The 17,022-nt window shown below is 35.1% G+C and overlaps 1 protein-coding gene across 1 annotated transcript in view; it reads left to right on the forward strand.

Moving 5' to 3' along the window:
• The window catches only part of TFPI (tissue factor pathway inhibitor), a 70,890-nt gene that overhangs the window by 23,236 nt on the left and 30,632 nt on the right, over positions 1-17,022 (forward strand). The window contains exons 3-4 of the mRNA XM_077780254.1: positions 8,681-8,803; positions 16,081-16,278. Coding sequence (XP_077636380.1) covers positions 8,695-8,803; positions 16,081-16,278 — 307 coding nt within the window. The 5' untranslated portion in view covers positions 8,681-8,694. The remainder of the gene's footprint in view (positions 1-8,680; positions 8,804-16,080; positions 16,279-17,022) is intronic.

Consider the following 17,022-nt stretch of genomic DNA (forward strand, 5'->3'; position numbering starts at 1 on the left):
GTGAGGTGGTATCTCAGTGTGGTTTTGATTTGTATTTCCCTGATGAGGAGGGATGCTGAGCATCGTTTCATGTGTCTGTTAGCCATCTGGATGTCCTCTTTGGAGAAGTGTCTGTTCATGTCTTCTGCCCATTTCTTCACTGGATTGTTTGTTTTTCGGGTGTGGAGTTTGGTGAGTTCCTTATAGATTTTGGATACTAGCCCTTTATCTCTATATATCATTTGCAACTATCTTTTCCCATTCTGTCGGTTGCCTATTAGTTTTGTGGATTGTTTTCTTTGCCGTGCAGAAGATTTTAATCTTGATGAGGCCCCAATAGTTCAATTTTTGAATAGTCACCATTCTAATTCCTTCACATTTAACCCTCACACCCAGTGAGGTAGGTTCTAGTAAAATATCTATTTTATAGATGAGTAAACAGAGGTAAAGAAGGGATAAGTATATTGTCAAATTCACATAATTGGTAAGTTACTAACCTTGTATTTGAAGTTGTACTGTCTGTACTAGTTTGCCACAGCTGCCATAACAAATAGTATGCCACAGACTGGGTAGCTTAAACAACAGAAGTTTATTTCATCACATCTAGAAAGCTAGAAGTTCAAGGTGAAGGTGTCTATGAGGACTGATTGTTTTTGAGGCCTGTCTTCTGGGCTTATAGGTAGTAAGTCTTTCCTCTGTGTGTATCATATACTAATTTTTCCTCTTGTTTATATAAGGACACCAACCATAATTGGATTAGAACCCGCCTCAATCTCACTCGTCCTTAATTATCTCTTTAAAGGCCTTATCTCCAAATACAACACAGTTTGAGGTATTGGGGGTGTTAAGACATCATATGAATTTGTAGTGGGACACAAAGACCATAGCACAGTCCCACTCCAGATTCCTTCTGTTCACCACTAAACAAACCTAAAAAAGAGAAAAGACAGAAGGTAGGTGGAGGGTGAGAGGAAGCAAGGAAGAAGAGATGGAAGGAAGGATGGAAGAGAGGGGGGAAGGAAAGAAAGGAGGAAGGAAGACAGGAAAAACAGAAGAGAAAGAGGAAAAAAAGGAAGGGAGGAAGGAAAGATATTACTTGTGATCACAGCATGGGACAATATTTGGATTGACTGGATGGCTCTGGGTTTCCATAAGGGATATACCCATCTCTACTACAGTGATATAATTTCCAAGCAAATCAGAGTAACTTTGTAGGCAGTCAGAAGCTGAGTGCTTTGTATATATTGCTGAAGACATAATTCCCCAATTCTAGGGAAGGCAGTTTGGTATGGTGATATGACCATGAGCTCTGGAGTTACAGAAACATGCATACAAATATTAGCTCTGTCTCATTATTTGGAAAAATTATACTTCTTTTCTGAGCCTCAGTTTTCTTAAGATGGGTATAATACTTCAAGTAGAATAAGATTTTCTGGGGGGCAGAGGGACAGAGAGAGAAAGAATCTTAAGCAGGCTCCACATTTAGCGTGGAGCCCAACACAGGACTCAATCCCATGACCCTGGGATCATGACCGAAGCCAAGATCAAGAGTCTGACACTCAACTGACTAAACCACCCCAGTACCCATATTTTTAAGGGGTTTATAGTTGATAGAAAGTTCTTAGATAAATTTATATCCTTAACAAGTGAAAATATCAAGGTTCTTACCTTTTCCTTTCCATTTTTGGCTCCTCACTTCCTAGATTCATATAGACCACTTCATATAATCTCTCAAGAATATTAATGTGAAATTAATACTGTGAAATATCAAATGATACATTTCTTTCTCCTACTTATTTCTAAGTACACTTTTAAAAAATGTTTATTTGTTTATTTTCACAAAGAGAGAAAGAGAGCAGGAGAGGGTCATAGAGAGAGAGGGAGAAAGAGAATCCTAAGCTGGCTCTTCATTGACTGTACTACAGAAGGCTTGACCTCAGGAATCATGTGAATATGACCTTAGCTGAAATAAGCCACTGATTTGGTGGCTTAACTGACTGGGCCACTCAGGTGCCCCTCTAAGTACACTTTTAGCCATCCCTCCTACACACTACCATCTCTTTGGATTGGGTTTTAGCAATTGTTCTTTTTCCTCCTTTGATTTGGAAAATCTACTTAGGTAGAATTTTACAAACACCAAATCTACTCTATTCATGTTACTGCTTCCTTTAAAAATTTCCTTTAAAATTTTTTTCATTGAAATATTTCATACTTCCAGAAAAGTAGAGTATGCAATTTAAAAAAGACAATTGCATTTAGAAAAATAAATATGGATGGATGGCCACTCTCTCACATTTGCTTCTAATCTCTTTATTTTTTGGTAGGAGAAATAAAACTGCATGGATATACCCAAAGATCTATACTATAATCTAATTTTAGCTCACAAAGTATACTCAAATTATCACGTATTACTTAGTTTTGGGTTATTGAACACAGAATTATGAACGCTGTATAAAGTGCCTATGCTCACAATGGAAAATGCTTTAATGATGTAGACAGTGAACATGTACACAAGTAAACATATAAGTAGTGAAAAGTGTTATTCAAAAAACAAAGCAAGACATTACTAGCAGAATGTGAAATGGTGCAGCTGCTTTAGCAGTTCCTTAAAAGATTAAATAAAATTACCATATGATCCAGTAATTCCACTCTAGTTATATACCCAAGAGAAATGAAACTGTATGTCTGCACAGAAACTTGTGCATAAGTGTTCACAATGGCATTCTTAACATCCAAAAAGTGGAAAGAGCACAAATGCTCATTGACTAATAAACTGATAATTATCGTGTGTCTATACAGTGAAGTCCTGACACATGCTACAGCATGGATGAACCTTGAAAACCTTATGCTAAATTAAAGAAGCTAGACACAAAAAGCCATTTAGTGTATTGTTTCATTTATATGAAATATCTATAGTTAGGTGATATATAGAGACAGAAATTAGATAATGGTTACCTACAGATGTGGAATGGGGAAATTGGGAAGGGAGGAGGTAAATGGCTAAAGGGTGTGGAGTTTCCTTATAGGGTGATGAAATATTCTAATCTCACGGGGGCAATGTTTGCACAACTCCTTAGATATGCTGATAGTTACTGAACTACTGAATTATTTTTAAAAATCAAGTGTATTAAAAATAAAAATTGGTGCTTGACACATGAAAATGAAGAGCTAAGCCATAAATCAAGATAAAATATTTATAATGTATCTATTTGGCAAAGATTTTATGTTCATAATAGACACAGAACTTATATAGTTCAGTAATGAAGAGACAAAGAAGCTTAAAAATTAAAAAACAGGTTATTGGGATAGAGAATGATAAGGAACTGGTGCTGGTTACTTTTTAAATATGGTGCTCCAAGAAAATCTTTTGCAGGAGAGGATAATTGAAAAGGGTACTAACTAAAGAAGGGAGTCTGTGAATCCAGTATCTCAGAGAAGAGTATTCCCATGATAAGAAATAGTGGTTTTGGGGGCGCCTGGGTGGCTCAGTCGGTTATGATCTCACTTTCCGTGGGTTCGAGACTCACATCGGGCTCTGTGCTGACAGCTAGCTCAGAGCCTGGAGCCTGCTTCAGATTCTGTGTCTCCCTCTCTCTCTGACCCTCTCCTGCTCACTCTCTGTTTCTGTCCCTCAAAATAAAATAAAGACATTAAATTTTTTTTTAAAAAAAGAAATAGTGGTTTTGGGGGTGCCTGGGTGGATCAGTTGGTTGAGTGACTCTTAATTTCAGCTCAGGTCATGATCCCAGGGTCATGGGATGGAGCCCTCCTTTGGGCTCTGCACTGAGCATGGAGCCCGCTTGGGATTCTCTCGATCTCTCTCTCTCTGCTTCTGCCCCTCTCATCACCCTTCTCTCAAATTAATTAAAAATAGTAGTTTCAAAATATTAAACCTAGAAAATATATGGTTTGTTCAAGAATTAGCAGTTTCAGTGAGGCCAAGAGATTAGTAGGCAGTATCCACAAAGCCAAGCAATTATAGGAAAGACAGGAAGTAAAATTGAAGGGGAGCTGGAAATGACTTATTGGGTACCCTTTCTCTTGGTGAAATAACCCTGCTTCATGATGATGATGATCATGATGACAGAGCAAAACATTTCCCAGCTCCTGTCTTAAATCTTTAACTGCTTTTATACAGGCCCACTTAGAAAACATAACCTTCACATACAATCTGTCCAGACTGAATTCATTCCTAATATTCACCAATCAATACTTATATTAGTGTCCCTATTTCTATGATTTGCACAACAATTTACTCAGGATGTACTTGAATTATCTGCCCTTCTTATCCTGTATTTATTCAATTTCTCAGTTTTATCAATACTTAACTCAAAAAGTCTCTCCCACCTGCTCTTTTCTCTGTGGTTCCACTGATAACTCCCTGACCTTCTGCAACAGTCTAGCTGTTAATTCCACTTAAATTTTGCCTTCTTGGCATCTTTCCATATATGCTGGATTTTAGTAAAGCACAGATCACATTGTGCTTTTTCATATTTTTCTGGTTCAGAAAATCTACGAACTTTTCCTTAAATGTAACATTATTTGTCAAAGTATTTCCCAAAATTATGTTATGGGACAATAGTCCCATAAAAGTCTGGAAATGCATTTACTATATTCTCCCATAGAAGATATAATTGTACATTACAATAATGAGGATCCTATAAAAGTCTACAGTTGAGAAGCTCAAGTTTTTTAATTCCAACATAAATATATATTTTTATCTAACAACTAATTACATCTTGCTGAACTCATGTTCTGAGAACACTTCTTGACTTAAAAGGATAAATTTGACGCTGCAAATTAGCACTAAAGTGAATAGAAAATGTAAACTATATAACTATAGATTATTCTGTGAAGTGTATAAAATGTGTTCATTAAAATGCATAAAATTTTAGAACTTAGATGGAATTTAAGGACAATGTAGCCAAAGTCATGTGTTTTATAAATCAGGTTTAAAAATATAAATTTATTTCCAAAGGTTACATAGGCTGCTGGCCGAGCTAAGTGTAGGATTTTTAGTTTTTGGCCCCAAAAGATAAATACTATTTTTATTTAAATTAATTTAACATGCATTTATTGTCCACTGCTATGTACCTGGCATATACAAAAATTATCATGATGATTTATCCAGGCATTGTTGTTAACATTGTATTTTTATTTAACTCTGTTGGTTACATGTAAATTCCTAAGGGTCAAGGATTCCTCTAGATTTGTAAATCTCTCTTGGTGCCTAACATCTTATCATGCACACTAGTCACTAACACAACACATTCATATAACAGATTCTTCCTGAAATACCTTCATATTGAATTAGAAATTAAAGGGGACTTGAAGACTTAGGGCCCACCTGGTTCACAGCTGGCACCTCTTGCTCTGTCCTCACACAGTGAAAGGGATGAGGGATATTTGTGGGATCTCTTTCATAAGAGATACTACCCTTGCAGTATCTCACAATAGTGCTATTTTTAATTTTTTGATGACTATGTTGAGTATCTTTTAATATGCTTGTTTTCCATTTACATATAATCTTTTGATAAGTGCCTGTTCAATCTTAAACCATTTTAATTGGATATTTACTTGTAATTCCTTATATATTTTCAATGTATAATCTTCAGATATATAAGTTTCAAACACTTTCTCACAACTTCCTTTGCTGTGTCTTAATGGTACTTATCTTGATGAGCAGAAGTTCTTGATTTTAATGAAATGTCATTAACAGTATTTATTTTATAATTGGTGCTATGTCCTGATTCAGAAATCTTTGCCAACCTTGTCAGGAAATATTATCCTATGTTTCTTTTATAAGATTTGATGTTTTATCTTTCACATTCAGATCTTTGAATTCCTTTGAATCAGTCATTCTGTATGATGGCAGGTTGGGTAGTAGATATTTTTAATGGGCCCAGATATTCAAGAAAGTAGAATGCAGAAAGTTATACTGAGTTAACTGATGCACAGCTTCAGTTTGGGTTTGCTATCATGTTTGCCATTTTGTATTGTAACTTAGTGATGTTTTTCGGAAGTTTTAAAAAGAAATTAATTACAATGATATGTAATTAAGTCAGTTCATGCTAAGTGATCTCCACAAATCACGGAGTCACCAGTGTCATAACAAATTATAGTAGCTTTTCAGTGGTGTGCCCAAATCAGTCTTTTGCTCTGGGAGGTTTATTGCTTTTGATCAATCTTCCGAGGCAACATTGTGGAGAAGAAAAAGCACTGGACTAGTAATCTGCTAACTTGGTTTCAAATTCTGGATCAGTTGTTAATTTGCTATAGCCTGCTACAGTGAATTCTCATAGTTTTATCTGTCCGACACCCTTCCTTTCTTCTGGAAGCAACAATCCACTCCTCCTCAGAGCTATACTTTTCCATCCTAAAACGTATATACTATGTTAAGGTTTACAATATTACCACATTTTCCTATTTTCCAAACCTGAAACAAGTCTGTTTCCGCTCCCTCAAATCGATTCCAGTCTCCCAACAGCTTTTCATCTTAAATGTACTGGTCCAAAAGTGGGGCATCCAAAAGTTTCAATTCTTCCAAATTGGAACCATCAGTCCTATTCTCAAGCTTTTTGAAACTAGTCCATAAAGAGCAGTAGTCACATTAATTTTCTAATATTTATTTATTTTTATTTTTATTTTTGAGAGAGAGGCAGCATGAGTGGAGGAGGGGCAGAGAGAGAGGGAAAGAGAATCTGAAGCAGGCTCCAGGCTCTGAGCTGTCAGCACAGAGCCTGACGCAGGGCTCTAACTCACCAACCATGAGATCATGACCTGAGCCGAAGTCCGACGCTTAACCAACTGAGCCACCCAGGAGCCCCTCACATTGTTTTGATGGAGTGTTTTAAGGTTTAAAACTTGGGAAATTTCAATGTTGTGCATACTACTATGTAGAGAAGGCTGGGCTGCCCTGAGTGAGGGGTAATAAAGCTTTTCTAAGGAGTGCAGTAGCAATGAGCAACTCCTGGCAATAGCAGCTCCCAGACTCTCAGATCCAACAACAAACCTTTCCTTTCTGAGCCTAGATTATTTCTGAGCCTAGATCATTCCACCTTGTCTAGAATGAATAAGCTGATGGCCTTTTGACCTAAACTGTCTGAGCTGCCTTCTGTTTCTTACAACTAAGGAAAGTCTAAAACTACTAAAGTTAGACAACACTCTAGGCCAATATTTTTAAAGAAAGTAACTTAGTTTGGAGCCCAAATTCTCATCAAGTTCTTCAGGCACCCAACCTCAGCCTGCTCCCTAAACCATGGGACACGAAAACATGCTATATTTTACACTCAAGATACAATAGCATTGTACATCTCAAAGAAACTAATGGAAATAGAAGAGTCCTTGAAAAATACATTTTCAGAAGCAAGACAAAGACTAGAAATTTTAGCTGATAGACTCTTCAAAATTATATATATATATATACACATATATACATATTTGAGGATTCAAATAGTTTATAATATAATAGAAGGTATGTATTACTGCTATTGACTAAAAATCAGATGTATGTTAACATTTACAAGTGTTGTGAGAAAATAGGCTATACATTTCCCTAGTAATTTTTATGAAGTTTAAAGCAAAATGGTATTATTTCATTATTTATTATAAAGCTTCATACCCTTAATGGTGTATAACGCAGCTATGATTTGTTACAGGCATAAACATAGAATTCTCTAAATTGTTTTAGATGGAATGTCCTTTTTTGCATTTGTGCATATTTACAGATAAGAATTTTTTTCCTTCCTGACACTGATAATATCAGTGCTGAACATGTGCATACATCCCTTCTTTTTCTCTTCCTGTGCTGCATGAACACATTTCCTTCCATTTTTGAATCCAAAGGAGACAGAGCCTTTAAAAAATTTCAGTGTAGTGTTCCTTTTTTTTTTTTCACTGTGGATCTCTAAATCATTTTGTAAAAGGAAGTCTCACTTTCCTGCTGAAATCTATTTCCCTCAGAGTGTAAATGGGTTGGTTTATCACTTAAAGTCCCTTTTCTGTTAAACTCTTTTGAATCAGATAACTCCCTAAATTGAGGGTGGAAGGACCAGGGTAAAGGACTCAACAGAATGCTGCTAAACATTTATTGTTCCACAGTTCTGTTTGCTCTCTCATAGAAAATCTGGTTAGGAAATTGGTTATAAAAAATAAATCTATTTTAAAGGAAACAAAGACAAAAATTTGGAAAATGCCTTTCTTTTTTAAAAGAAGTACTGAAGCAAAGGGAAAGTGAAGTCAGGAATTGAACATTGACTGCATGAGTGAAATAATAGAAAATATACACCAAATATTAAAATATAACTCTGACTGGGAAAGAAGAATAGCAATACTCTTGCATAGAATTGATGCAGATAGAATTGCATACAAAAATGGATCTTAATGCGTACTTAGCCATGTTGATCAGGATTTACCCATTCTCTCAATTACTGCCATTTCCATTTGTGTTTTTGAGGTTGAAATGTGACTGTGTACTGGAATAATATTAGTCATATGCCCTGAAAGTATGTTTGTCTACAGTAGTAAATGCTACATGCACACATTTTAAATATGATTCATGGAATTTGTGGACAAAAGTGTGTGAGAATACACATTAAATGTCATAGAAATTTACATGTGGAGGCATGCATAAGATTCCTATGAGTCCATAGGTAATTCAACATTAACTTCTAATTAAATATATCTGGGTTCTGTATTTCAGAGATCATTTCTACAATGAAGAAAGAACAGATTTTTTGGGCTTCTGTGTATCTGCTGCTTAACTGTGCCTCTGCCTCTCTTAAGGCTGTTGCCAAGGATGGTGAAGATTATACAGACATTACAGGTAAAATGTTAGAAGCATTCATCTTTTTCAGCTCGTTAAAGCTCTCAATTGTAATTCAAAAATTTAGTATATTTTCTCCAGTGTATAGAAGAATGTTACTTTTGCAGAAGTGATTTTTTCTTGGGAAATGTCTTCTATGTAAAATGTAAAAAAAAAAAAAAAAAAAAGAAACTTAGACCCAAAAAAAGTCACTTGAGCAAGACAGTCTCCTTTTTTCAGGCTATAAAATCTCAACATTGAAGTATCTCTGGACAACTGCAGGGAGTAAAGTGCTGTAGAAACAGCTCTCGGTGAACTGTGATGCCACCTTTGGCTGGGAAAAGTGAGAAAAGAAAAAGGAAACTACAGACATCTGAGGCTTCAGCCATTCTCTCCTTATTCTCAAAATAGGAACTTTCCAGATGAGTCCAGTGTGAGAACCTAGTCACCCAGAACAGTAGGTGATTTGGCTTAATGCAAGTTAGTTCTCATCCCAGAAGCTCTGTATCTAAAAACAAAATATTAACAATCAGCAATAGAACAAAGAGAAGATTGTACCCTGATTGTTAGTGTAGGCTTCTTTCTTAAAAGTAGTATTTTTGTGGCAAATTGGTAATTTTTGATAGAAGTCTCAAGTCACTGGTAATAGTGAGAGAATGTGAACAAAGTGATAGCTTCTATTTGTATGGAATGTTTATGATGTACAAAAGACTTCCATAAATACATTTTTATTTCATATATCTAACCATTCTTTAAAGGGATTTCATTTAGTATATTTCCTTTTGATAAGACTAAATATATATATTTTATGTGCCTGAGACTGGTAGGTCCTGGGGAGGCAGTGATGAGTCAGAAACGTTCTCGAGAATCTCAGTTTCACAGGGAGACTGCTCTATTTATAGTCACTGAAAAAAATTGTTATGAAAACTTCCTAAAGATGAAACTCGATTTAATAAAGTAAATACTATAATGTGCCTTATAAAATGAGAATTTAGATATTATGAAATAAGCTCTAATTCTTCATTTGTCCCATTTATCAAAAGAGATGGCTTCCAATATTTTGGAAGTTGAGCAGATAAGGAATGTAGAGAATAAAGTCCCAAAAGGGAAACAGCAGGCAACCCATGGGAAGTGGGAGGAGAAAGGATTCCCAATATTCATCCAACCTAATCTCTTCAGTTAGACTGAGAAAATGCACACCAAGTAACCATAAGAATCCTGAATTGTTGTTGCCACAGTTGGCCAAGAAACCAGAATTAACCCATCAATAATTAAGCCCAAGTTTAAAATCTCTGGATAAATTCAGAACAAACTAAGCTGGCTAAGAAAATTTATCTCAAAGTTAGACTTGAAGATCACTAAACTGACTGGCTGCACAGTCTTAAGCAGTTTTGGGGTTTAGGGTTTTTTTTTTTTTTTAAATTATTCTTGCAATAACCTGATTCCATATCAGAATCCATTCCATTTTGAAGATACCACTTATCACACTGTGCCAAGGTCATGCCATCTTTTCATAGAAGTACACCATTTCACTGAATTATCTTATAGGAAAACATAAGGTTGTATCACTTCTCTCACAAGGGAAGAGTAGACATTTTCTTAATCAGTCTAACCAGCAAGGGGGATGAAATACAATAAACTTTTTTATAATAGAAAACAGTAGTGACTAAAACTGTTTTGTTTTGTTTTGTTTTGTTTTTTTAATTCTCTTAGCATGGGAGAGCGAAAATTAGCAGGGAGCATTTAAAGAAAAGCAGGTGTCGGGGCGCCTGGGTGGCTTAGTCGGTTAAGCGTCCGACTTTCGCTTAGGTCATGATCTCGCGGTTCGTGGGTTCGAGCCCCGCGTCGGGCTCTGTGCTGACTGCCAGCTCAGAGCCTGGAGCCTGTTTCAGTCTGTGACTCCCTCTCTCTCTCTGCCCCTCCCCTGCTCACGCTGTCTCTCTCTCTCTCTCCTAGAAGTAAATAAAACATTAAAAAAAAAAAAAAAAGCAGGTGTCTTTCATAAGATTTAAAATCAGACAGACCTGTGTTTGTATGTGTGGTTTGTCACTCAATAGCTTTGCAAAATTAGATGAGTTATATAAACTCTGACTCCCAGTGCCTTAATCTATATCTAAGGGATGTAAATCACCATGTTTATATGGCTGTTATGTGAACTGCATAGAGGCATCTGGCAGATGCTCTATGTCAGAACGTATGGCTGTGTTCTTGTCTGCCAGAGAAAACAAATCTTTTTGGGGCGAGAATCAAGCAGCATGTAGACTCTTAAATAGATATGCTCCACTAAAAAACTAGGCTCCCAAACAAGTTCCAGGAGAATGCGGGCTTTAAAAGGGACATGACAGGGGCGCCTGGGTGGCTTAGTCGGTTAAGCGTCCGACTTTCGCTTAAGTCATGATCTCGCAGTTCGTGGGTTCGAGCCCCGCGTCGGGCTCTGTGCTGACTGCCAGCTCAGAGCCTGGGGCCTGTTTCAGTCTGTGACTCCCTCTCTCTCTGACCCTCCCCTGCTCATGCTGTCTCTCTCTCTCTCTCTCTCTCTCCTAGAAATAAAAAAAAAGCATAAAAAAATAAAAGGGACATGACATATCCCCAAATATTATCATGAGCCTCTATCCCATATCTCAGGACAGGGGGAAGGGAGCGTGAGACTGTAATCCTCAGAATGTGAGACATAAAATACAAGAAATCCATGACAAAAATGATATAATATAAACCATAATTTTGTTTGTCTGGATGCATCAGATTAAATTCCTGTTACACTGCTCTGTATGTGTTTTCTAGTTCCCTGGTGTTAGGCAGATCCTTGTCACTAACACTTGCCTCAAGTCTCAGTTTCAAGTCTCAGGAAAACTCTCCCTGACCCTCCAGAAAGCTTAGGTATCTTATTACACACAAACACACCTTGAACTTCCTGAATGTTTATGTAAGCAAGTCTTCAGTGTCTGCATGCTACATGAGAGTGGTGTGTGTGTCGGGGCCGGGGGAAGAGGGGGGTCTGCTGCGAACTAATGTACTATCACAGCTGCCCTGACCACGCACTGCCTGACGCAATCAAGACACCATTGTTACTTTTCAAAAGGATTTATCCAAAAAAACAAAAACCAACACAGACTTCCATCCCTTTTGGACGGAGTGTCATGTCCCCATATCCAAGAGCATGTTCATCACTCCCCCACGTCAGCGATGTTGTGCAAAGTGTGGGTCATAAGCTGACAGGACAACAGAATATTCTAATACATGATTCATCTGAAAAATGCATTAAAATGTGAACAGTAAAGATGAAGAACTAGATAATAAATTAATAAAATATTGTTTGTAGTTAATTCTTAGTGTTTCATTTGGGAAGCTGCTGTAAAATCACCTGCTTTCATCATTGAAACATTTTTACTTTTTATAAAGGGAATTTGAGAAAAAATGTATTGAGTGGAAATTCTAGGATTAAATCTATGTGCTTGACCTAAATGTCAATCTAAGAATCTCAGTCATGCAGATCTATGACAGTATCACTTAATTTTAAGAATGTGTGAGATATCTGGTGTAAAATTATGTGGGGTTCAGTTCTAGAACCAGCACTTACAGTGTGAACTGAGCAATTAATTCCTCTACTGCTATTTTATAATTTTAAAAATGGTATCTAAAGATACCTAATTCAGAAGGTTGTTGCAATTGTTAAATAATACAATTACAAAATATCTGGAGCAGAATTATTCGTAAACAATAGCTGTTATTACTACTACAGGGATAAATATGGTACTCTTTCATTTTTGTGGTGGTGGCCTGCCACCTGGTGGCATAATTACTAAATAGCAAGTTGAGGAAGCAGTATGTGCTTAATAGAGAAAATGTAAAGTAAGTTTCGGCATGATGAAAAGGACTACTAATACATCAAAAGTCAAAATCAGAGGACTCATCAGTGAGAAAAAAATCTTCTATAAATTATTATTTATAATAAATAGTTCTCCTAAATACCTGTAGCCACTCCGGTATTAAGTAAAGCTCCCTGGGTTCTACAGGTAGAGAATTGTACTAAAGGCACCTGCCTAAAGTACTGCTTCAATCATTTGGTCTGTGAAGATCTGAAGTAGCATTAATGTGTGAATCAGGGACCATAATATTGTATGAGTGCTATAGGAATTTTTGAAATAAGGGGATATAAGCCATAAGCTTCAAAACATCAGAATATTATCATTCCTAGCTAATTCTCAAAATTATTTATGTGACCCCTGAGATCCTGAGACCTATTCTAAGATAAGATATTTATAGAACTGACAGGTCAAATTTTTTACAGTCACATAAAAATGCATCCACAAACACACCATGCTAATGCAATAATATTTACCGTGCGTCTGCTCTCAGTAAAGTGCACTGCTTAAGGTCTTTAAGGCAAAGTTTCTAGCTTCTCACAACTTTTAACAGGTCAGAATGTCAGTCACAGTATTCTAAATTTTTAAGAAAGGTAATATAAGCAGCACTTACAATTATTCACAAATATACTACTACTCAGAAAAGGCTTTCAATTATTTTTGAACTTAAACTGACAATTGTAAGTTCAGTGATGAATGGGAAACATTTTTTTCATAAATTATTTTTTCTTTATATTTACATATTTATCTATGGAAAATATTTTACTATCTCAATAAAATAATGTTATATATAATGTATATATATTATATATAAGTGCTATTATATATTTAACATGTAATGAACTATAGAAAAAACACCTGTGTATAATTTAAGAAAATTAAAAATTTTAGGGATGCCTAAAATATTTAAAGCAAATTACAATTCTGAAGTACACATATTATTATCTGCCAGAAACTTTTAATATGCTTTGATAGACAGTTTATTTTATTTGTTAATTTTTTAATTTTTTAGAGTTATTTTAAAGCTAATCATAGTCAAGTAAGTTCATCAGCATAAATATTAGGTACATAGTTAGAAAGAAGAAGAAATGAGATTTAAATTTATATATGTCAATCAATAGTTATTTACTCATTTGGTAAACTATTTACATATATATTATAGACATTGGCTTTTGGGACATTATATCATTAGTGTAAAAACTATTAAAAAATATCATATAAAAACCCAAGTTATATTTTTTCAACTGCACATAACCCCATATGAAGCTGAAAGCCGACAAGTCCACACGTGCATAAAATCCAAATTAATTAAAGGTTTAACCAGTATTATAACTTGTTAATTAGCCAGTTCATGAAAATAGTGTTTGGTGCCGAAAGTATCTATGTCTTTTGTAGATGAAGATCTATGTGTCATAATATTCTATTCTATGTTATTCTACCTTATCACATTTGGAATCTGAAAATTTACTATTCTATAATTTCTGTCAGCTCCATTTATTTCAAGTGAGAAAACTGTCAATTATGTTATCAAAGAAACAAAAATGGTAATATGGTATTTTATAAATTAAACTTAGATTTTTTAGGTTAAAAGTTGCATTAGGGGTTGAGATAAAATTCCCAGGTTCATAAATAATTACTGTGGAAAGGATGAAGCAGCATATTAATAACTTATGTATAGAAAGCTGTATTTTTATATTTTCTTAAATATTTTTATTTATTTCTAGGAGAGAGAGAGAGAGAGAGAGACAGCGTGAGCAGGGGAGGGTCAGAGAGAGAGGGAGATACAGACTCTGAAATAGGCTCCAGGCTCCGAGCTGGCAGTCAGCACAGAGCCTGACGCGGGGCTCAAACCCACGAACCGCGAGATCATGACCTAGAGAGTCGGACGCTTAACCGACTAAGCCACCCAGGCGCCCCTAGAAAGCTGTATTTTTAATCCTTCTAAGATTTCAGGTCATACTTATCATTTTATGAACCATATAGAAAATAAAAAAATAATATTCCAATTATTTTGTCACAAAGACTTTTAACATTACTGAAATATGGCTAAAGCTAGACATTATTTAACACAGATCATTAAAATAACAAAACTGAAGGATAGAGGAAATTTGATAAAGTTATCTATTCTAAATTTTATGATATGCCTATCTTCTCTTTCAAAAAATTCAGTTTTGAAATTACAGGAATTCAATATTGATTTTCTTCTCAATGATTTATACACACAAACTTTTTCTTTTATTTTATGCTTTTAAAATGTTTTATATATTTTTAAATGATGACATCCATTCATATTTTTCCAAGTAAATTATTTCACAGTGTATTAAAACCCTTTTGGGGAAGATACCTAGACTTAATCAGTTTTAATTTAGCAGAATAGTGCTGTCCTCTGAAGGGCAAATTGGTTTAGGTTATTCTGATATTTCAGTATCCCTCAAAAGTGACCATAGTGAATACTTAATGTCTTAGAAAATATATTATAGACAATACTCAAGAAGTTTTATTAAGTGGCACCATTTGGTCTTTATTATTTTGGTAGTACCAGCCAGAATTTTCAGTGTCTATCTTACCAATAAAGTCTATAAGCAAATGCAACTTATTTAAAATTAGGCCTCTATTAATATTATTAGACTTGATAAAATTTTTAAAATGTAGTTGAGTTTTCTGTATGTGCAACTCCCTTCACAAGATATGAAATTATTCTGTGACTAAAATAAATGACTGACTATTGAGGTGAAAACTTCTAACACAAGATCAAAAGAATTGCCTCATTTTTTTTTAAAACATAAACAGGATTGTTTAACCTTTTCCAACATTGCTAAAACACTGTCACCAACCACGGTAAGTAAAAGAATGAACCATGATATATAGGTATTTGTAATATCAAAACAAATTTTCATAATTGGTTAGCATAGTATGATATAGTATGCATATAAATGAATATAGATATATTGTTTTTAACAAGTTGTTTATGTGTAAAAAATGACACAACTGTGGATTAGAGAGAACAAATCAAAGAGTTGTCCATGAAGGTCTGCCCTTAAAAACTGTTGAATTTAAAAAGATGTCTCTATTTATTTGTAATGTCAACACACTGGTTACCTTACAATTGCTACTCAGTTCCATATTGATCAACTGGTATATTTTTAAGCAAATGCAAACAAGAGTCTAGAAAACTATTCTACATTTTCCTTTACTAATCAATAATCAATTGTTAAATTTTAATAGTTGATAAAACCTGTTTCATTTGGTGTGTCTATAAAATTTGTGTACCTGTTTGATAATCTTGAATAACTGGTCATGGTTTCTTCATCCTGTGTTGTTTCTGTCATACTTTTTCCAATAAATTAGGACGTGCTGAAAAGGAAATGAAAAGAAATAAAGAACATTATTGCAGTGTTGATGAAGGCTCATATCTCTTTTATTTTTACCTTGTAGATGATGAGTTGCCACCACTGAAACTTGAACATTCATTTTGTGCTTTGAAAGCGGATAATGGCCCATGCAGAGCAATCCTTATGAGATTTTTCTTCAATATTCACACTCAACAGTGTGAAGAATTTATTTATGGGGGATGTGAAGGAAATCAGAATCGATTTGAAAGCCTGGAAGAGTGCGAACAAAAATGTATGGGAGGTAGGTTTCTGAGGACACTTATTACCAGGAGCTGTTAGGTTCCTTTAACTTTAAAAAAAGTTTAGGGTTATTAGATCTAATCATAGATTTGATAATTTCAGGAAAAAAGTTAAAACTATTTTAACATTCCAAGGAATATTTGGCTCACATTTTTGGCATTCATGTGCAACTATTGTTTTTCGTGGTTTATATCAGTTATTATAAATTATATTAAGCCCCACTATTGTCCTCTATTTTTCTCCATAATAAAGAAGAAAACCCTTTAAGTTCGCTGATTTTATATCTGCAATGAAGTGAGTATAATTCAGCCTTTCTGGGCAGCTAGAAGTTGGCAGGAAAGAAACTGTTAGTCACACTGACTTAGTCTTTCCTTTATCAGTACAGTGACTTTACAGCTATTCCCTGTCAAAATAATGAATCTGAGAATCCACTTTCGGGCTCTCAGTGGCTACTAATTAGAAAATTCTAAACTGCATCAGAAAGAAGAAATAAGGGCATCTGAGTGGCTCAGTCGGTTAAGTACCTGACTCTTGATTTGGGCTCATGGTTTTTGAGTTAGAGCCCTGAATCGGGCTTTGCGCTGACAGTGCATAGTCTGCTTGGGATTCTCTCTCCCTCTTTCTCTGCCCCTCTCCTACCCTCTCTCTCTCAAAAACAAACAAACACACTTTTAAAAAAGCAGAAATATATATATGTAAATTAAGTCATTTTCTTTGGGACCTTGGAATATTATAGAAAATACTA

The sequence above is a fragment of the Crocuta crocuta genome, unplaced genomic scaffold, assembly GCF_008692635.1.
Source record: "Crocuta crocuta isolate KB4526 unplaced genomic scaffold, BGI_CrCroc_1.0 scaffold38, whole genome shotgun sequence".
Taxonomy (NCBI): Eukaryota; Metazoa; Chordata; class Mammalia; order Carnivora; family Hyaenidae; genus Crocuta; species Crocuta crocuta.